This window comes from Pelecanus crispus, chromosome 1 (assembly GCF_030463565.1).
Source record: "Pelecanus crispus isolate bPelCri1 chromosome 1, bPelCri1.pri, whole genome shotgun sequence".
Taxonomy (NCBI): Eukaryota; Metazoa; Chordata; class Aves; order Pelecaniformes; family Pelecanidae; genus Pelecanus; species Pelecanus crispus.
In genome coordinates, this window is record NC_134643.1 from 103,772,278 (window position 1) to 103,794,448 (window position 22,171).

Sequence of the window (22,171 nt, forward strand, 5' to 3'; positions counted from 1 at the left end):
GAAAAAGGGTAAAACTCGTGGGTTGAGATAAAGACAATTTAATGGGAGAGAAAAGCAAGGGAAAATAATAGTGACAAAAGACTATACAAAACAAGTGATGCACAATGCAATTGCCCACCACCTGACTGATGCCCAGCCGGTTCCTGAGTAGCATCCCCGCCCTGGCCAACCACTCCAGGTTTTGTTCAGCATGACGTCATATGGCATGGAATAGCCCTTTGGCCAGTTTGGGTCAGCTGTCCTGGCTGTGCCCCCTCCCAGCTTCTTGTGCACCTGGCAGAGCATGGGAAGCTGAAAAGGCCTTGACTAGTGTAAGCACTGCTCAGCAGCAACTAAACCATCAGTGCGTTCTCAACGTTATTCTCATTCTAAATCCAAAACACGGCGCTATGCCAGCTACTAGAATGAAAAGTGTCTCTCTGTCGGCCGAAACCAGGGCAGCAGGTTACGGGTGGGAAAAGCAAAGGCGCGTTTCTTTCTCTCTGAGCGGCTTTCTGGCTCTGCCAAGCCTGCACCTGCAAACCCTTCCCCCGAGGCGGGAGCCGCATGTTGGCAGCCCGCGCTGCAGGAGCGCTGGCAGGTCCTCCTTCCAGAGCAGCGCAGCGCCTCGCCATTGCCTAGGCCCCGCAGCCGGAGGCCCCGCAGCCGAGCCCGGTTCCCCCCCCACTCCGCGGGGAGAGGCGGCCTCGCCGGCCCCACCGCCATGTCAGCGCCGGGGCGGGGCGGGGTAGGGGGCGGGGCCAACGGCGAGCAGCCAATGGCTGGCCGCCGGGCCGCTGTGACGGCGCCGCGCCTGGCCGGGCCGCACCTGTTACATAAGGGGGGGCGGGCAGCCGCTGCTGGCCCCGGCCCCGCAGCCCCTCGCCGCTGCGGCCCGGCCCGGCCCGGCCCGGCTCCGCTCCCCCGGCCGGGGATGAGGCCGCCAGCCGGGAGGGAGGGCGGCCGGCGGCGGCGGGCCGCGGGGACCATGGCGGAGAGCAACGCGGACTGGATGGGCTCGCTGCCGGCGGCGCTGCGCTCCTACCCGCTCTCCAACCTGGCCATCCCGGGTAGGGCGGCGGGGCGGGAGGGGAGGGGTTGTTTGGGTGCCGGGGCCTGTCCCTGCCGTCGGGGCGGCCCCGGGGGTGGCGGGGCCTGGCGATGAGGGGAGGCGGCGGTGGCGTGTGTCCGTGTGTCGTGTGTCCGTCCCTGTCCCCCCACCCAGCCAGTGAAGTAGGGTGCTTGGGCCAGGCCCGGTTGTGCCCGGCGCTGTGGCGGTAGGCTCGGCCCTGAGGTGTTTGCCCGTGCTCGGGAGCCGGCGGTCGGGTGTTCGCTGGAACTGTAGCAAAGGTGGGGGCAGCCAGTCCTCAGGCGTCAGAGCCGGGCTGGGGCCGAGGGCCACCGTGAAGCCCGGCCCTCGCAGGAGCGGGAGGAGGCCTTCGCCTTCTGCCAGTACCGCTGCGAGTCTCGAACCCGCTGGCTTGCTTCTTCTCGTTGGCTTTAAAAAAGGTAGCTGTGGCCTCTGGAGGTACTCTGTAAGGTGCCTCGCCTTGTTTAAGGAAGGCTAAAAGGGAGAAGAGTTTATGTTGCCCCTAACAACTGGAGGTTCATCAGATGGAAGCATCTTTTATAGCAGAACCTGTGTATGGCTTGTCAGAGGGGGGAAAAAAAGAGTACAGCACGCTTATGAAATATCCCAATGTTACGCTGAAGACACTAAAATACTGTAATTTCTTATAAAATTTTCTCCCTTTCTGGCTGAACTTAAAACAACTAACCCCTAGCTTCTGCGCAGAGCTTCTAGCTTAATAAATTGGCAAGGGCAAGCGTCATCACTTCTGGTTTACGGATAAACTGATAAATGAGGAAGACAACAGATGACCCTTGAGTTACTTAGGAATGAGGCTGAATTTCCATCTGTAAATGGCAAAAAATAATCTAGTGTTGTTTGTAGATGTCAATAAGGAAGGTTTGAGGGGCAGCTAGTGTAGCAGCTCATTCTGATACTGGATGTTGGACCCTGGGCATTAGTGGTACAGGCTTGATTTTCACATTAGTGCCTTAGCTCGTCAAAACCCTTTGAGTATGTGTTATATAGAGGACATGCAGAGACACTTCCCTAGAAACAGAGTAGCTTCCTTTTTTGTGCCAGCAGAGATAACCAAGAGACATTTGAAGCATGGGGAGAAGGGGCTACACACCTCCTGTGGGGTACCACAGCACTTGCTGCTGTATTACCTGAAGTAGAACAATTCAAATACCTTGTTTTAATCAAAAGTAACGCCCCTTCCCCCCTGACAGTGGCAAAAACATTTTGTGTAACCCTGTTCATTTGAACAGGGAAGGGGGACAGAAGGGCAATTCAGTGTTCATACAAAATTCAAGCAGTTGCAGATTTTTAAACTTGTGGCAAAGAAAACATTCTCTGTTTTAGTGAACAGTAATAAATCAACTTTTTGTTGCTGTAGCAACTTAAGGGCTGTGAAACTTTGCAGAATGTTATGATGTAGATTGTGTTAGGTATGTTGCCGCTGTCCATCGCTTACAATACTGGTTGCATGACGTTTGTAGCAGAGGAACCAAGGAAATGAGTTGTTTCAGTAATGCCATGGTGCTTTTCAAGTGAGTAGTGTTTTTTGAAAATGCTTGCAGTGTATGTTTATTTGTGGTCAAAATTGGTGTATTTTCCCACCCCTTTCCTGCACGTACACCGTGCAACCTGCAAGCAGGGAAAAGGCATTTTAGGTAGGTGTTTTGGGAATTTTTTTTTATTTCAGTCCAATGATTCTTTTGCTGAAGTAGATTGTTGGTGTGGTGCTTGACAAACAACCTTTTTGGGAGCCAAGTTGATGTTACTAGCAGTGTGTAAGGAAAGGATTGTATAAAACATGTTGCAGTTGAGGCATCTGTTTACAGGTGCTGAATAGCAATGAAGACCAATGCTATCTTCAAAAGAGAGATGAAAGATAGGCTTCGGCTCAAATGGGAAGCATTTTTGTCTATGCTTAATACATGTGTGTGCATATGACAGGTGTGGACTGCTTTTGTCCATCTCCAGATGCATTCGTTTTCACCACTGGAATGATGGACTCAACTGTTTTTTGGGTTTGTTTGTTTGTTTTTCCCTCCCAGTCACTCCTTGCAGGTAGGAGCAGAGATGTGACTCTAGTGAAGGTGCTGGAGCACTTGAAAACAAGTTTTAAGGTTTCAAGTCAACAGTCCAGTGTGAAACTGTTGTTTGTTGCTTGGCTTTTTTTTTTTGACCTAGTTGCACTTGGAGAAATGCAGCATTTGAAGAATAAAAGTTTCTACCTTCTTCTTTTTAAAAAGAGACAAAATGTTGGCATGATGGGGCTATTTAAAGTGAATGAATTGATAGTATACACAGAAAAGAAACTGCTTAGATTTAATTCATCGTATGGTATTGTAAGTGGGAAATTCTTAATAACCCTCTTGTATGAAGCTAAGGATGTCTGTATAGAGTTATGCTTCTTCATCTGTTGCAAACAGTTGTGCTTTTAGAGATGCTTGTTTTCACTGGCTTTAAAAAAAGGTAGCTGTGACTGCTGGGGGTCCTTTGTAACATACACTATTCTATGACTCCCAGAGCTATTAAATGTGGTGTGAAACATGCTACCTGAGGATAGAGAAAGTCATTATTTGCTCAATCTTTAGAACTGATTGGTAACAAATAATGTTTAAGATCGGTGTTTCATGAGGTATGGCAGTTCGGTGTTTACATGCTGATTTAATTCTATGCTCAAAACAGAGGAGAGACTTTGAAGAATTGGGGGTCATCCTCCAAGGCTTGGGTGTGGACAGTTCCAGAGTTCAGGCTTTTCTGTTGTTTCTATTGGAAAAACTCTAGACTAAACTCTAAACCAGCGTAGTCTCATCTGAGGAAAAGAGATGAGGTTTCGTGGGCAATGTCATGAGAGAAGGAATCTTTTGCAATGAGAGATTGCAAAATATCAAGTAACTAAAATGTCATCAACTTACATGCATACAATATAGTCAACAAAATTAACCACCCTCAACAAGTGGTGACCTTGTGTGAAACTCTAGAGGTTTTTCTCTTAATTATATGCCAGACTAATCCTCTTTGAATGTGGGTTTAAAAATGAGCTCTTAAACACTTTGATTGTGAGCGTGACCCTTGGCAGGGTAATGTATTGTATATTATAGTGTGTGTTTAATCTCAAGCTGTTTTACTTTAAACAATTTTATGAAATTGTGTACAACTGTGACGCTTACTACTTTCCTTGGTCATCTCTTAATCTGCATCTGTTGTTTCCCCCTCAGCCCCTGAGAAATGGAACATGAGAAAAAGCTGAAGTGCTGTCATTGGTCTGCTTTTGAAGTAAATAGGCTGTTTAATGAATTTGCTGGAGAAGCCTAACCTGTTTCTTGCCTGTACTTGTATGCTGATAATTCCTAGCACCGTGGCATGTCCAATTCGTACTGCTTCATTTGGACTACTTGCCTTTCTAAGTAATTTTTGCAGTATCACAATTAACTAGGTGCTAGAGTCTGAGAAGTCTCTCTGCTTCTGAAGGTACAGCACCACCTTCCAGTTTCATCAAGCTTTTATATGAATACTTGTATTAGGACAGCTGATTCAATTAGATCCACTTTCTGAGATCAGGATAAGCTTGTGCCAGTTGTCTTGAGACAGCAAAGCAATCCAGCAGATGTTAACTGCCACCTGTCAGTGTCTGCTTATAGAATCTTTTATTAGTCCAGCCTCCAAGGTGCTGGATGAATGCGATGAGCAGAAGAGTAGGCAGTTCGGTTTTCCTTTGGGTCTTGGTAATAATGCATTTACTTAATCCTGTCTGGGTTATTCCATCTTTGAATAATTACGAGCCATGACATAGCTGGTAGACTTACTTGCTATTTTTGATCAAACTATATTACTGGATTGGTCACCCATTTTGGTCAGGATAGTTAGCTGTGAGTCTCTCCCCAGTGCTGATTTTCTTTCCTTATCTTCTAGAGGAAATTTATGATTGCTTAGGTAAGGATCCACTGGTATATGGGAGGGTAAGCAAGCTCCTTCTTGCAGGAGCACCCAGAGTAGTTATGGGTGCCATTTCATAATAGAAATAAGCTGGTCAAATGCCTCTTCTGTCCCCTGCCTTCCCTCTTCCCTTCCTTCTGTCTCCCATCACCTAAAAAAAAGACCAGGACTCCCGTTTCCCTCCTTTGATGCTTGTTTGGTCCTACAAGCATAAATGAGTGCATTTGTCAGGCTAGCCTGATGGAAAGCTTTTTTATGTTGATAACAGTTTGGGGGGATTTTCCTGGAGACGTGGTTCCTCCAGAAAAGCTTCTCAAAACAACTGTTCATGTGCTTGGACAAACCCCAGGATGGGTGCTGGAGCATGCAGCTGTCCTGAGGGAGCATGGTGGTTAACCTGGTGTGTCACAGTGCTGCAGATGCAGGCAGGAAAGAAGAAGAAGAGGTAGTATGGCCATATTAAGGAAACATTGGGGATTATATTTTCTTTCACATGGCTTTAGTGAACCTGCTACTGAGGAAAGAATTAAGCTTAGTTGGGAACAAATTAATTTGAATCTGAACTAAATTAAATTTTAATTGAGTCTCCAGAGAAGAGAGCTGAAAAATAGAAAATTTAGAAAAAGTGTTTTAGTTCAGCACTTTGAAATGTGATACTAAAAAAGTCATTTAACACTGATATTCACATCCTAGATTGTAACTTTTTTTAATCTTCAAATATAAATGTTTCTGTGTTGGTGAATTTTGTATATCTGAGTCTGATTTGAAATACTAAAGAATTTTTTGCCACCAAAAGTTAATTTTTCAGATACTGGTATGCCTAGAGCTGTATGTAATGCTAGGCAAGGTGTCCTGCTGGTATGGAGCACGTGGGCAGGGCAGCCTGTGTCTCTGGGGAGAGGTAGGGCAGCTCTTCAGTCGTGGCTTCTGGTGGTGCACAGAGCCTTTTCTGTTATCTTCTTATGCATTAGCTCATCCTCTTGAAGGTGTGTGGAAGGATGGCCAGGATCTCCTTTCTAAGCAATGCAGAGCAGTTGCGACAGGGTGCTGCTCCTGCCTGCATCAGGCTGGACAACTGGTGGAGAGTTGCCTGTGGGCTGCTGGGTTATAAGTAGCTAAAGCTGATGGAAGAGCTGAGTTTTACAGTTCCAGAAGCACTTTTTTAACACAGAAAATAATCTTGGCTCAAATATGGCTAAAATAAAACTACATTGGAGAGCTGAAATAGTTTTTGAAATGTCTTTGGTTTTTGCTGATCTCTGAGATCTGTCCCTGGCCTTCTAAAGTAGTAAATGTTGGTCTTCTGCTCCAAACTACAGCACTTGTCAAGCTGCTCGATTCTGCCCTACAACACACATGCTTTTTTAATTAACTTTCTAATGAACTTTTAATTGAATAACTTTCCTTAGTTTGTTCATGGTAGTGTCAGTATGACTGTAGCTGAACCTTTTGGTACTACAACATGCCGCTGTTTCCACCCTTCTCCAATAAGATCACCCCAAAAGCCTGAGGCAGAAACCTAATGGTTTTGATCTAAATGATCAAAGTCCTACAAAATTAACAGCCCTGGAAAACAGAGCTTTACAAATACAGCTAGCAGGCAGTCTTAATGAGGAGCAGCCCTACCAGCCGAGCCCATAGTTAACCCTAAAGGGGGGATACAGCGTGTGGAGGGGTGTGTTTCTTGTGATGACAAGCTGCTGGGTGCTTGCTGTGCTCATGTGTCAGGCATGTGGGGAATGCCTGGAGTTGGTGGGGCCCTGGGCATCTCCTGCTCATCTCCTTACCCACCAGTTCCAGCCAGCTCTGCTGTCCTGACAGCGCGACTGTTCACCAAAAGCCCTATGGGCTGCTTGCCTTTTAGTTGGCCAAGCAGAACTGAAATGGTTCTGAAAAGAAGCAGCAGCTCTGTCCAGTTAAGAACTGGCCACTAGGATCAAATCTAATCAGATTTTTTTCTCCTTGCCTGCATGACCCTGAGGTGAGCTGCTGAACTTGATATTGCTGTGGATTTCTTGTTTCTTTGTTCATGGACTGGTATGTGCTATGGACATGGCTCCTGAGGGGAGAAGTGGTGGTAAGCCTGAAACTGCCTCCTCCTTCCAAACAGGACTTCTTTGGAGTCCTAATTAAAAGGATCGTTGAATCGGCTAAACTGGCTGTCTGTTGGGTTAAAGCTCAAAGGGAAGAAATATATAAGGTTAAAGTTCTGATTCACCAAGCTTTATTTTCCATTACAATTTAATTGACATCTACTAATCAATGAGGTAATAACCATTAGAAGAAAACATCTGCATAAGTATGGTGATATTGGATATGATTTGGTGGACTTCACAGCCTTAGGTTTACAGTTGGACTCAATGATCTTAAAGGTCTTTTCCAACCTAAATGATTCTATGGTTCGTAAATGCAGAATTTTCAGGATTAACCTTTCCTGAAAGGACAAAGTATTTTATTACCTTGGTCATCTACTTCATAGTAGCAGCAAATACCAACTCTTGTTAGAGAGGAGCTATTAAATTTTCTGCACTGCTATACTGATGAGAATATCTAATGGAAGTTGTTCCACTATTCCAAAGTAACAAACTATTCCCTTTATACATCCCTGTGTGAGGAACTGGTGTGGCAGATAGGGAAATAACTGTACTGGGTCTATGATGGGTCCCACTGAAAAGCCAGGCTCAAATCTTAGGGTTTCTCCTTTTTAAAGGACCACTGCCATCTATTTAGCCAAAACGGACTTGTTCTGGCAATGCCACAAAGTTTTCTTAAGACAGCATGTGAAGATCTTAATTTTTTTCATCAGGAAACACTTCCTTTTTTTATTAAAATCTGTGTGCCCTAGAGGGTGACTTCACTGCCTGGTAAATGAGTGTAGAACATGCTTAAGTTTTACTTCAAGCAGTGAAAACCAATCATAATGTTGATATAAACAGTTGTTGCTCTCCTTCCATGTTGTGTGAAAGTTCTGGTTTGCCTGCTTCTCCAGAAAAGATGTAAAAAGAAGAAAAAGTATTGAGTAATGAAAACAAGAAAAAAATTCCCCAGAGCCTTCTTGGAAGAGAATGAGCCCTTGGTCCATGTGTTTGAGTGCTCACAAAAGAGGAGTATAGGACTCTAAGCTGAATTTTTTTTTTTTCTTTTCAGAGCAGGTAGATCCATTCAGGCTTTGAAATGGTAGAGAAGTACTGCCACTTTCTGCTTGCCCAGTGCAGACAGCTGAGGTTGCCAATAAATAGGAAGTCATTGCTAAATCACAAAAAAAGCCTTAATGGCAGTAACTCCAACCAGTGCCAAATGGTTTTCTCCTGGCTGGAAAGAAAAGCAAACTACAATGTGATATTGTGTCCAAGACTGTTTTAAGCCATCACTTCCTCCCTTTCTCTTTGTACCCCTTTTATTCCCCCCACTCCACCTCCTACCCTAAAAGGGGGCAGTAGGGGGAAATCAGGGTAATTCTTTGATAGGGAGAGGAAGTTTTCCTAAGAGGATTTGGTCTGTATTAGGCATTGTCTTTGCTAATGAGACTGCATTAAGAATACCTAAAGGATTCTTTTACAATTCTATTAAAAATACTAATGTAAATAGTTTTAGATAATTATCAATAGGATGTTTGTTATTCCTGCCTCTCCTCCTTTTGCTGGGCAAGTTAATATGAACTGTTGTATTTGCTTTTCATTAGTGAAGAGCTTTTAAGATGTTAATCTTTTGATTAGAAAATCTGGATTGTTAATGACCTGAATCCTGAGGACTTCTGGGCTTTGTGAGGCACTTTTGTTTATCCCATTTTTCCCTCAGTTCTGGCACACACAGGACACTTTTAGAAGAACGTTTGTGGGACAGCCTTAACTTGCTAGCACTTGCATCCTGTGTTTTTTGGAACTTGATTACTGTGCTTCTAGATGTCTTGGCTATGTAATGCTTGCTATGCTATGTCATGTGTGGTGTTTTGTAATATATGGGGAATGTACTTCGTGTAGTGAGCAAAGCTTGCTCTAAGAAGTTTGGCGTCACTACAGCTAGGGTGATTCTTTGTCCATAAATGACCCTTTAATCCTTTTAGTGGGTTAGTACAGTATGTTGACCTTGCGTCTTACAAATGTTTAATGTAACAGAAGTGGTTTTCTTGCATTTTCTAATCCTGTTAATATGCCATTAATGTGAAGATAAAACCAAATTTGTCTGATCTAGTTGAACTTACTGACAATGCACTCTCCTGCATTTCTCCTTCCATTCTTGTTTCTTAGTTAGACAGACTTTTTGCAGGAAGTGTCTTTAGCTGCTGCTCCTGACTAGTCCACAGCCTTGCAACCAGGGAGGCTAGTGATAAAACTGTAGGCCTTCTTGTACCTGAGAAAAACAGGAGTTCTTGTCTTGTTTTCAAGTAATTGGCACTGTACAAGTATGTTCTATGTTGGAAGCTCTCTGCACTTTGCATGCCATGTATACATATTTTTAACAACCTTTGAAGGTAAATACACAAGCTTGTGAAAGGACATGGGGGTTGGTGAGATGATGCTGATTCCTATCCCTGCACATCAACTGTATATGGAGAAAGTACTGATGTGGAAACAAAAGATAATACAAAGTGATATAGCTAGTATTTGTTGAAATTCAAGGCTTAATAGCATTCTGTTGATTAGTGTCATTTGTTTGAGCTACACCATGGGTTAATTTGACTATCTGTGACTAAGTAGCATGACAAATAGACACACTGGAAAGTTAGACTTTGCAGATGGGATGATAAAAGGCTGCTTTCTAACAATTAGCACAAAGGCTTCTACAAAAAAGTCGTCCTGAACAGTGAAATACAATCTATTTAACATACAAATTGAATTGAGAAGAGATCTATTTAACATACAATTAACTTGAGAAATTAGTGTAAGGAGAATAGAAAGGGGATTAAAGATATGAATAAAAATTAATCCAAAGTTGCACTTGCTGGGATAAAACTAAGAGGACTATTCATCATTTTAACAATCTGGCATCTGGAGGATACCTCTTTAATACTATTCTAACCGTATCATAGCCTTTGATAATTTAATATCTGGGCATCTGATGGGATGTGACTGCTTTCCTTGAAGCTTCCAATCTTTGTCAGATGAAAGAAATGAAACCAAAATAGAGCAGCCATTGTCTATTACTGTGTAAGAGCTGCCAGCTGATTAGCAGTCCCCTAATTTTTATTTTGAATGTGCAGGCTTTCGTGCTTAAATTTAATGCTCGCTGCTTCATGCTATGCATCTTCAGCCTATTGGAAGCAATTGGCAAATCATCACCTCCTTATTTCCTGTGCCTGGCTTGGTTTCAGGAAGGGCTGAGCACCAGATTGATGCCACGTCACTGGAGCAGCTCAGTGAGGTTTGCAATCTGAATGCTAATCTGTTCTCATGTACAGTGACTCAAGAAGTGTGCTGCACGTGCAAAAACTGCCCTTGAGGCAGTTCAGACTCGGGTTCTGGCCTTTGTTCACCTAAAGGACAACGAAGACCTAAGTTTCTTGACTTTTCTGTGCCTTTTGAGTCTGTAAGATGGAAGTTACAAATACCTGGGTTTGTTAGGTGCTTTGTTCACAATCAACAAGTTTAAGGAATGCATTTATGGAATTAATACATGGTGTTACTTATTTTCAAGATGTCAGGTGTCACTTGAAATATTTTGCTGATGAGACTTCCTGAGCTTTTTTTAACTTTCCTGAGAAAGTGGTCAGTATAATTTGGAGATGCACACCATTTTGGGGGGTGGGGGGTGTGGAACACAGACTGTAAACGATTTCTTATACATGGAAAGGACTTTTTCGTGTATGTCACTGAGAGTTTTGTGATTCTTGCTCTGTTCAGCAACTGCCAGCCCCATTGCTGTTACTGTACAACATTACAGCATCTCAGTACCTTCGCACATCCTTGTATTAGACTTTAATTGACAATGTGATTAGCAGCTCTAACACTGATCTGTTAACAAGACGGGGCTGGTCTGCTGCTTCTGGTGTAGGCTTTTGTCTTTGAAACTGTACAGGTTTGGGTTGGTTCAGATTATACTTTTTCAAAAGTAATCATACTGCATCAGCAACCAGCCTGGCTCATGCCATGGCTACAGAATGGCTGGGCATGTCATGGAGTTTAGGGGTAGAGTGAAGGAGAGCAGGGATTATTTTGACATCATGATGCAATCGGCTTAGCGTGTAGCTTAACATCACAGCTAAGCTATATTAAAAGCCAGTGGCTGAGCTGGTAACATAACACAGTGATCATAAATTATAGAAGGGCCTGGTGGATGACATGGATCCTCACCTAGCTCTTACCTCTCAGCTCAACAGTGCTGTTGCTTCAGGTTTTCAGTTTGGTTTTCTCTTACCAGAGTAAAAATGTTCTGGGTCCGGGTTTGGCCTACATATTTCTTGCAGTTGGTGGCTGGCCTTTTGTGAATGACCACTGAAAATCCAGTTGAACTTCTGCTGTGTCTTTCCAGCTGCAGTATCGATGATGCTCTCTTGTCCTTCTTACGAGGTGGTCTTCTACCAACTGTGAAAAGGCGAGCTTGTTTTTCAGATGCTCTGGCTCATGTTCTAACTGGTTATATCTAGGTATACATGTTGACTTCATTGTAAGTGAGAAGTCCAGTTTCCTAAGCTTTTAAGCAGAACCACAGGACAGGAGTTTTAAGGATCTTCTCTAACTATAGAAGCATGTCACATACAGTTCAGTTTCTCAAATAGCTACCCTGTTAAGGAGCACAGTTAAAGTATGTAAGTATGTGTTGAAAAAGTTGCGATGTGCTTGTGGCTTGTTTTCCTTCTTGCTGCTTTCTAGAGCTAAAAATAGAACTTGGTTTGTGATAGTGCAAGGAGAAATTTGTTCTTTGTATCCTTAAATGTGCTTTGTATGTGGCAATCTGCAAAGGAAAGGCTTTTGTAGCTGTAAAGTATGTGACTGGACTTAGGAAAACAAGGTGTTTCTTGGCTCAGATTTGTGTTGACAACAATATATTTGATGCCAAATGAAGTTGTCATTCTTTTGTAAGTCAGATTTATCAGTGACACTGACTGAGGAGGGAGCATAATGGTGTGACTGACTTCTGTAGACAGCTCTCTAGAGGCTAAGGCATAGTCTTAGTTAAAATGATAAGAAAATGTTTCTTATGGCCTTATTCTAGCATGTTAAACAACTTTCTACAGTGACCTAAATAGAGGAAGAAATCAGAATGGATAGAATTGAGAACTTAAAAAAACCCAACCCAAAAAACCCTAAACAAAACAAAAAACCCAACCAACCCCCTCCCCCAACCCCCCAACAAAGCATTCTCACAAAGGAAAACAAAAAAACCCATGACTACTTTGTGCAGTGTGACTCATTCAGAGGCAGAAGACAAGCTTCTTGCAATTGGAAGTCTCCTTTCCAAATACTGTAGAAGCTTGAAAGGCTCATTCTGTGTGGGGAGATGTATGAAGCTCAAACATCTGTGAGTTGCAGCTTGCAATATGAGCCAGGCCTTATTATGGCTTCTTCTGAAATGTCTTCACTAAATGTTTGATCCTGTATTTTGTTTGGGGTTACATATTTGGAGGTGGGGAAAAAAATCTAGGTGTCACTCCAAAACTGACAGCTACTTTTTTATGTAGCTTACTATGACAGGTACGAAATAGCTTCTTAAGCTGACATCTTTTAAAACCAGGTTTTTTGTTACTCGTTGCTTGTTTCTAGAAGACTGAATGGAAAAACACAAGAGGCATGTTTTTACAAGGACTGTGAAGAATTCCTGAAGAGTTGATCAGAATTAGTTTTTAGTGTTCATTTGTAAAGCCTGAAAACTAACCTTCATGGTTCTTTTTCAGTACTTTTGAACTAGTTGAAAGTCATGGAGAAAGTACATTTAAGGTTGTTGTGAACTGATGTTTGGTTTGTGCACAGTTTGTACCTCCATCTGCGTTAGAAAAACCTGACAAGATAATCCAATTGAGATCACAGTCTTGTTTATAGCTCTGAGCTTGCATCACAAGAAATACCTCTGTCTTCAAGTGGGCACTGGTACACAAATAAAAGGTCTGGGTAAAGGAGGCTGTGGATGCCTCAAATGTTGTTTTAAAATTGGAAACGACAAATTAGGAATCTTTTTAACAGAGTTGCAGACTGAGGTAGAGGAAGAAATTCTAGAAAAGAATAGTCCCAGAAGCAGGGACAAGAACCCTGGGGTGTGCAGGAAGGGAAGATGCAGATGCTGGCAGCATGGTGCAGGGTCACTGTATCCCCAAGGCAGCTGGAAAAGGAGCTGTTTGTGGTGACTGGGGGTGAAGATGCTTTCCCTGTACTTCAGTGAGGTGGGTGTTGTGGTTTAACCCAGCAGGCAGCTAAACACCACACAGCTGTTCACTCTCCCCCTCCCCAGTGGGATGGGGGAGAGCATTGGGGGGGAAAAAAAGTAAAATTCATGGGTTGAGATAAAGACAGTTTAATAGGACAGAAAAGGAAGGGAAAATAATAATAATATACAAAACAAGTGGTGCACAATGCAATTGCTCACCACCTGCTGACTGATACCCAGACAGTTCCCAAGTGGTGATCGTTGCCCCCCTGGCCAACTCCCCCCAGTTTATATACTGAGCATGACATCACATGGTATGGAATAGCCCTTTGGTCAGTTTGGGTCAGCTGTCCTGGCTGTGCCCCCTCCCAGTTTCTTGTGCACCTGGCAGAGCATGGGAAGCTGAAAAGTCCTTGACTAGTGTAAGCACTACTTAGCAACAACTAAACCAGCAGTGTGTTATCAGCATTATTCTCGCACTAAATCCAAAACACAGCACTATGCCTGCTACTAGGAAGAAAATTAACACTATCCCAGCCAAAACCAGGACAGTGGGTGTGCAGGAAGCATGTGGGGTTTGGCTCGATGGGGAACCTCTCACCTACTGTCCTGAAGAAAAAAGGGAAGCAGGGATCTTAGAGCTCCTGTAGTGTTTTTCCCAGCTGGGGCTTCACAGGGAAGTCATGCCTGGAGTGGTTACAGCTTCTTGGCCAGAATGCTGGTGCCTGGTGTAAATAGTTAGAAATCCCTGGTAAATCTCAGTCTGGTAGATCAGCTTATGCCCATCTTTTGCTTTATGCTGCTCTCCTACAGCGTAAACCGAGATAGACTACTGTGGTGGGTTGACCCTGGCTGGATGCCGAGTGCCCACCAAAGCTGCTCTATCACTCCCCTTCTCAACTGGACAGGGGAGAGACAATATAACAGAAGAAGTTCGTGGGTTGAGGTTAAGGACAGGGAGATCTACTCAGCAATTACCATCACGGGCAAAACAGACTTGACTTGGGGAAAATCAGTTTAATTTATTACGAGTCAAATCAGAGTAGGGTAATGAGAAATAAAAACTAAATCTTAAAACACCTTTCCCCCTCCCTTCCCTTCTTCCGGGGCTGAACTTCATTCCTGATTTTCTCTACCTCCTTCCCCTGAGTGGCTCAGGGGGATGGGGAATGAGGGCTGCGGTCAGTTCATCACATGTTGTCTCTGCTGCTCCTTCCTCCTCAGGGGAGGACTCCTCACACTCTTGCCCTGCTCCAATGTGGGGTCCCTCCCATGGGAGACAGTCCTCCACAAACTTCTCCAATGTGGGTCCTTCCCACAGGCTGCAGTTCTTCACTAAATGCTCCAGCGTGGGTCCCTCCCACGGGGTGCAGCCCTTCAGGAGCAGACTGCTCCAGCGTGGGTCCCCCACGGGGTCACAGGTGCTGCCAGCAAACCTGCTCCAGCCTGGGCTCCTCTCTCCCCACGGGGCCACAGCTCCTGCCAGGAGCCTGCTCCAGCACGGGCTTCCCACAAGGTCACAGCCTCCTTTGGGCACATCCCCCTGCTCCAGCGTGGGGCCCTCCCCAGGCTGCAGGTGGAGATCTGCTCCCCCGTGGGCCTCCATGGGTGCAGGGGCACAGCTGCCCCAGCATGGGCTGCACCAGGGGCTGCAGGGGAATCTCTGCTCCGGTGCCTGGAGCACCTCCTGCCCTCCTTCACTAGCCTTGGTGTCTGCAGAGTTGTTCCTCTCATATATTCTCATTCCTCATTCCAGCTGCAGTTTGTGTCCCGGTGAGGTCTTTTTCCTCCTTAAATATGTTATCACAGAGGTGCTACCACTGTCGCTGATGGGCTCGGCTTTGGCCAGCAGCCATCCAGCCATGGAACCAGCTGGCATTGGCTCTATTGGACATGGGGGAAGCTTCTAGAAGCTTCTCACAGGAGCCACGCCTATAGCCTCGCTGCTACCAAAACCTTGCCATGCAAACCCAATACAACTGCCCTATTACTCTTTGTTCTGTTATTTACTTGGCTAAGCTAGAGGTATTTCATTGACTCTGAAGCTGTTATTTTGAAGGAGTTTCATTATTTCTCAGCTTTGTTTCCATTTACTACTGAATTTTCAGTTGGAGGTTTCTTTTCTAGTAAGCACAAATTTTGTACTGGAGGTGCAGCTTCTCTGCCAAGGTACAGGTTGTGTTACAGGAGCTTTGTCAGACGTGTTATTTTGGCAGGGACTAGTGATTTTGATTGTTGGTCATCTTTTTTGGTGAATTTTGTATTCACCACACCTGTAGCCACTCAAAGGCACTGCCAGGTAAAAGACATGTTCATGATCTTGTTTAACATAAGCTTTGTGTCTAACCACACAGTAACTGGTGGTGTGCTTAATTGTTCCACCTTTAAGTTCAGCCAGTTGTTGCCCACTGTTCAAACTACTAATCATTTATTTACCATCTTGGGGCTAAAGTGAGATGTGCGGGTAAGGCACGTGCATGTCCATCACATGAATAAAGAAATATGTTCCAAGAACTGTGGTGGATTGGGTCACAATTGAGTTTACCAGGTAGAATGGACATAAAGCCTCAGGTTCTTTCAATGAAGCTGGAGTCTTGCCTCAAATCAATGATATACCAGGGTCTGAGAAAGCTTTGGAGGTAGATTGATAGTTTTTAAATGAAGGAAGTTTCCCATTACCACTGATGTTTGTCTTATGGTCATGATTTTCAGAGTGTGTTGAAATTGGGAGCTCACACAAGAAAACTGTTCAAACCGAGAACCTTAAGCATAGCTCTTGCTGTACAGTTAGGGAAAATTAAGGTGTGAAGGATAGTCTGAAAGACTCACACGTGAGCAGAACTCTTCTGCCCTGCCATGCATGTAGGGCTTTTTTCAATTTACAAGGCACAAGGGTATATGTGTTTTGGGGGCATCAGTTTTCTAAAATTAAATATTCTTGGCTTTTGTTTCTAGGGTCACATGATTCTTTCAGCTACTGGGTTGACGAGAAGTCTCCTGTGGGACCAGACCAAGCCACAGCCATCAAACGTTTGGCCAGAATTTCATTGGTTAAAAAGATCATGAAGAAATGGTCAGTGACTCAAAATCTGACTTTCAAAGAGCAGTTGGAAGGTGGGATCCGCTACTTTGATCTTCGTGTATCTTCCAAGCCTGGAGAAATAGGACAAGAGATTTACTTCATACATGGCTTATTTGGCATCAAAGTATGGGATGGGCTGAAGGAGATTAACACCTTTCTTGAGCAGCACCCCAAGGAAGTAATCTTCTTGGATTTCAATCACTTCTATGCCATGGATGACAGCCATCACTTCTTCTTGATCAACAGGATCCACTCAGCATTTGGATCCAAACTTTGTTCCGTTGAATGTGTAGAATATGTGACGTTACAGTATATGTGGGAGAAGAAACACCAGGTGGGGAAAGGATGTGTAATGTTTTTCAAACCCAAAAGGTTAAGATTTAAATAGAGAAGTTGGGTTATGCTTCCCACTCAGAGGTGTTGGAGCAAGGATGCTGCTGACAGTCAATTTAAAGCCCGCTCGGGCCTCCTTTGTGGTGTGCATGTTCATTTATGTGCAGCTGTGTAGCCCCTCCATCCATGGTGTGGCTAGACTGTGTCCTGCTCGCAAGCATGTCTGTTAAATAACTAAATGATAGTATCCTTGGGGCCTTGTGCTCCTTACAAATGGTTTTCTCTTCTGGAAGAGCATGTTGTGCTGACTTGTGTTGGTGAGGATTTGATAAACTTTTCTTTTTGGCCAGTGTGAAGCATATTAGCTTTAACATGACTAAGGTATGGTACAGAATTTCTTAGCTCCTTTGCAGCCATCCAAATCTATAGTGGCAAGATTAAATGACTCTTCAGGGTAGCTGCTCCCATGCATACGCACAAACTGAGAACAGGGTTTCAGCAATGGCACATAATTCTTAAATTGTAAAATACATGAGGCTTTGAGGAGTTCCTCTGAACTGATGCTGTCAGTGCTAGGGTCCAAAATTAATCATTTGTAAGCTTGGGTGTTAATAAAAAGTGTTGCATCTTTGTGCCGTCCTCTTATAGAGAACCACCTTACAGGGCATGAAATACTGACTTTTGATTTAGAGAAGATTTTGCTGACAGCAAGACTGATTTTGGCATCTTGTGCAGTAAGTGCAAGTGCAATGCCGTTATGCCAGTCAGCCCGGTACACTTTGCCACTTAATAGGAGTTATGTGGAAGATGGCAAGACTGCTAAAATCCTTGACTTTGAGTACAGACGTAGTATTCTCTTGACAGTGCTTTGAAATGCTTTTAAGCTGAATTCTTTGAATGACATTTCCGTATACTCCTGGCAACTTTTTCATTTTAAACTGATGACCCTTAAAGCCTGAAGCAATCTTGTCCTCATAGCTAACCAAAATGATCTCCATCTCCTTTGTTGGCAATAGTCCAACAAATTTACTGACACTCATGACTCAGAAGCAGCTTCTTTTTTTCTTGATCTGTTTTTTCACTGCTATGCTAGCTGCAGCAGTACAGTATTAACATAAACCAATGCAACATCCTGTTTAAGTTTAAATAACATAGTTTTGAATTTTTGTTTATTTTTTCTCCTTTTTCTTTGTTCTGTTAGGTTCTCATATTCTACCACTACCCTTTGTATCGGGAATACCCCTTCCTGTGGCCAGGGAATAAAATGCCGGCACCATGGGCTAATACAACCAATGTGCACAAACTGTTACAGTTCCTGGAGACCACTCTTGAGGAACGAAGTCGTTATGGGACTTTTCATGTTTCTCAAGCAATTCTCACACCTCGAGTGAAAACTATTGCACGGCATCTAATCCGTGGTCTGAAGAACACACTTGTTCATAGGTAAGGACTTGTCTTGATTTCTCAGTTCTTTACTTACCATCTTTCATGTTGAAAGAGGCACTGAGTGAGCAAGAAACTAGGAAATGTTTGCTTAGAAGTAAGAACTTGATGAAAGCATGCAGTTTTGCTTCATTACTATTGCTTGTGAGAGATATTTGTAGTCGTTTTCAATAATTCTTTAATGAAGTAACAGGGTATGTATGTAACTATAAGTGTGTTTCCTGGTAATTGGAGCTATTTCTGAACATAATGTGATTTCATAAAACATGGGCTGGACCTATTGTTTCAAACCAAATTAATTATTATTCATTCCAAATTGGCTGAACTTGAATTTAGAAGGAAAAAAACTTGTGCCCCTATTTGTGGGCTCAGTTTTGAATTTGTCTGTACAAATCTGTCTCGGTAATTTCAGTAATGGCCAAAGATGTATGACCTGGGGCAGTATTTTATCTAGGGTTTTTTTACCAAAAATTAGATTAACAGTATGACTTTTATACCACTGTTGTACAATAACTTGCCCATAAGATCATCAGAAGAGGGTTTTGCTTTGAGTAGTACAGAGTGCCAGTGATTTTTAATAGTGTTAATGGCATGAGCAGGATGGGTTCCATGTGACTTTATTTTATGGCATTATCACCTTGTAGCCTCTTTGCTAAAAACTGCCAGAACTGTAACAGTCCTGGTGGGATCTGGTCTCCTGGCTCACTGTTTAATATTGCCTGTTTTGATGTCACTAACAGTTTATCTTGCCATAATGATATTAAGTTCTAACAGTTTATCTTGCCATAATGATATTAAGTTCTAAATTACACTTGTATAGGTGGTCACAGCTGGTCTAATTTGATCAGCAGCTGAGCTTAGTATTAAGCAGTGAGATAAAAACACATCTTCAGAAGGCAGTTCATGTTCCCTTTGGGAGAATCATTGGTCACTTTAGAAGTAATTACAGTATTATTATTTTGAAGCCAAAGCCAATATAACTTATTTTCTTAAAAATCCTTTCTAAAAATAGCAAGTGTTGTTTGCAGTCACAAAAGCTGATGAAAGTAAGGAAATGCCAGGTAAAGTATAAATCATGGCGTTTTCAGTCTCCTTCCTGTTTACAGACGTTAATCTAGCAAAAGGTAATTAAATCCAAATGATGTTTGCCACAATATATTCAGGTCTCCAGTCTGGCCTGTGCTTTGCCCATGTCTGTGTGGTCAGCATTAGACACTAGATGGTGCTCAGGTGCTCTAGGACTGGTGCTTGCTGTCACAAGTTGCACAAAGTAAATATGTGTGCTTGGTGGGGATACTTAATGGAAAGTGTGGATGTAACTTATGTCTGCATACTGTATATTAAATGTACTGTTGCCTTGTGATTAAAGGAAAGATCGTACTGAATTTCTATTTTTAAACCAGTAAAGGATCATCCAATTTCATGGAATGGGCAAGCAGTTTTATTTCAAGTGACTCCTGGCACAGATCTGGGCTGTAAGCCACTGGTAGGCTGGAAGCCTGCCTTCCCTCCATCTTTTTCCCTCAGCCCCATCGTTACCACTTGTTTGAAAGTAAACTGTGAAAATTTAAAATAGATGATGCTGTTTGCTAAAGCATGATTGCTCGTATGCATTTACACATGCTAGCTGATTTGTATGTGTAAATCTGTCTTTGCAGTTCCGTGTAGATGTCTGCCTTCTCATATGGAAATTTTGCCCTGAATATGAGTGTTTAAGTGTTTTTGAGCTCTTGCTAAAGGAAAAATGTGCAACATTCACACTTAGCTGGCTAGAATCGGGTGTGTCCCTTGACAGGGACAGTAATTATGCCTTCACTCAAGTTCTCTCTTCTCTTGGTTGTTTACAAGATTTTTTTTTTCTGGAACAAGAGCTGTGGGGTGTTTTTAGGATTTTTGTTTGTGTTTTCTCCCCTATGCTGTTAGCTAATTTGCTTGCCTACCATCTTCTTGTGTAATTTTGTATGTGTATTATGACACGAATTTAAATAATTCTGATATGTTTAGTGATTTGTCTCTAAGTGTGCTGAAAACCCTGGTATTTGCATGTTCGAGTGCAAAACAGCTTGTGCAGATTCCTGAATTGCACTCTGTCCAAGAAATTACTTGAAACTTCTCCCCATGGTAGAAGTTCTAATTTCATTTAACTTGATTCCTGACACACTTTGCCCTTCTCTGGTTATGGTGATGTATGGTGGGATGTTCAACCCCTACAGAGCTGAGGGCTTGGTTCTAGGTTTCGTTTCCCTGATCCCATTGCTGTGGGTGGGTATGGGGGCTGAAAGGAGTTCAGTAGAAATGCAGTGTGCTGCCCCCAGCAACTTCTTTCCTGCCCACCCTAAGGCAGAGGTGGTCAGGGGAACATCTTGGGCCAGATATAACCTTGCTTTGTGCTACAATGAAGTCTGCTGTGAAATTAAGCTTTTCGGTTCAATGTGTACTTGGGTAAAAATAAACCAGGATGGAGAAAATTGTAGTGCAGCATTAAATCCTGAAGCACAGTCTGCTCAGTGAATATAGAGTTCACAAATATTATTTTGTATGCATGGTGGTTTGGATAGATGACTGACCAATATTTCTATTTGACAGCTAATGACTGCATGCTATGTTAAGCACTCTTCTTGTCAGCCAGTTGCATTTTGGGTGTCAGTCAGGACCTGATCACAAATGTGAGATAATAACATAATTTGTAAACAGCATGTTGTATTTGAAATAAGTAGAGTATGTATAGAGAATAGTCTCTTGTAAAATGTTTAATTTTCTTCATTTCAATTTCTTTAGGAACCTGCCCATGATTTTGAATTGGGTGAAAGCACAGAAGCCAGGTGTTATGGGTGTTAACATAATTACATCTGACTTTGTGGAGCTGGTTGACTTTGCTGCTGCAGTTATTGCATTAAATGACCTCCTTTTAGAAGACGATGAGTCTGCAACTAAATCCTGATTGCTGTGTCCCACTTGTGCTCCTCAGTGGACATCTTCAAACTACACTAAATGTTTTATTTCAGTGAAGCCTATTGTAATCCCTGTTTATTTAAAAAAGTTTTCTAGAAGAAACATGGTTAAGCATCACATAGAGGCGGGTCCCTTTTCCCGGTGATGTGTGGATCTGAGTGGAACAGAAAGTGCTGTCTGAGTGCTGCTGCGCGTCTGTGGCTACGTGTTTGACTAAGTTATGCACACATCTGCTGCAGTCCGGCGCGGCATCTGCCTGCCAACGAGAGGCTGGCCTCCGGAGCAGATGTACCCGATTATGGTGCACGTCTCCCTGGTGACTGGACTCACCGTCCCCCTGTGTGCGCATCCTGCCTATTTCTCAACACCAGGGCTCAAACCAAGGATTGCTGCTGATCCCTTAGCAGCAGTGTGACCAGGCTGGCCACGATGGTATTGTTCTTGAGCCACCTCAGGCATAGCTGGGCTCAGCTGGAGGCTGCTGCTGTATTCTTTACACTGTTTCAGACACTACCTCCGAGTTACTTGAAGAAACAATATTGCTGCTGTTCAGGGGGAAGCTGTTAGGCTGTCTTGAGTATCTGAACTGTCCTTTGGGCCTGAGAGGCAAAGGCTTGGGAAGCTCTGCCTCTTTGGACTCCAAACTCTTCTTCTGGACCTCTTTATTTTACTTTAATACATTTGTTGCAACCATGTTTAAGTGTGTTTCTTTAGGCATTAATTTGGAGAATATCTCAGTCTTCAAATTATGAGGATTATAACTTGCAAATCTGAATTCTGGTTGAGACATCTGAGAAACCCCAGCACAAACTTTCTCTTTTGCTTGCTGTTCACTTGTTTTTCTATCCATCGAGCTTTCTTTGGTAAAGTCTCTCACACAGCCAGCCTTTCCCTGGAAGAAGGTGGGCTAAGTGGGAGTTTGCTCGGTATTCAAAGCACTGCAGCTGACAGGGACTGTTCAGAACACAAATACTGGACCTCTGTGACTTGCAGTGTGACAGTGAATTCTGTAACTCAACCCAAAAGTTGTGCTTGTAGTCAGAGAGCCACAGTTATGGGGGAGA

The 22,171-nt window shown here is 43.3% G+C and overlaps 1 protein-coding gene across 1 annotated transcript; it reads left to right on the forward strand.

Annotated features, from left to right (window-relative positions):
* Nucleotides 1-913: 913 nt before the first annotated feature.
* Nucleotides 914-21,096, forward strand: PLCXD2 (phosphatidylinositol specific phospholipase C X domain containing 2). The gene is made up of 4 exons (XM_075727632.1): nucleotides 914-1,049; nucleotides 16,253-16,713; nucleotides 17,914-18,155; nucleotides 20,934-21,096. The coding sequence occupies exons 1-4, from the start codon at nucleotides 914-916 to the stop codon at nucleotides 21,094-21,096; spliced, it is 1,002 nt and encodes a 333-aa protein (XP_075583747.1).
* The last annotated feature ends 1,075 nt before the right edge of the window (nucleotides 21,097-22,171 follow it).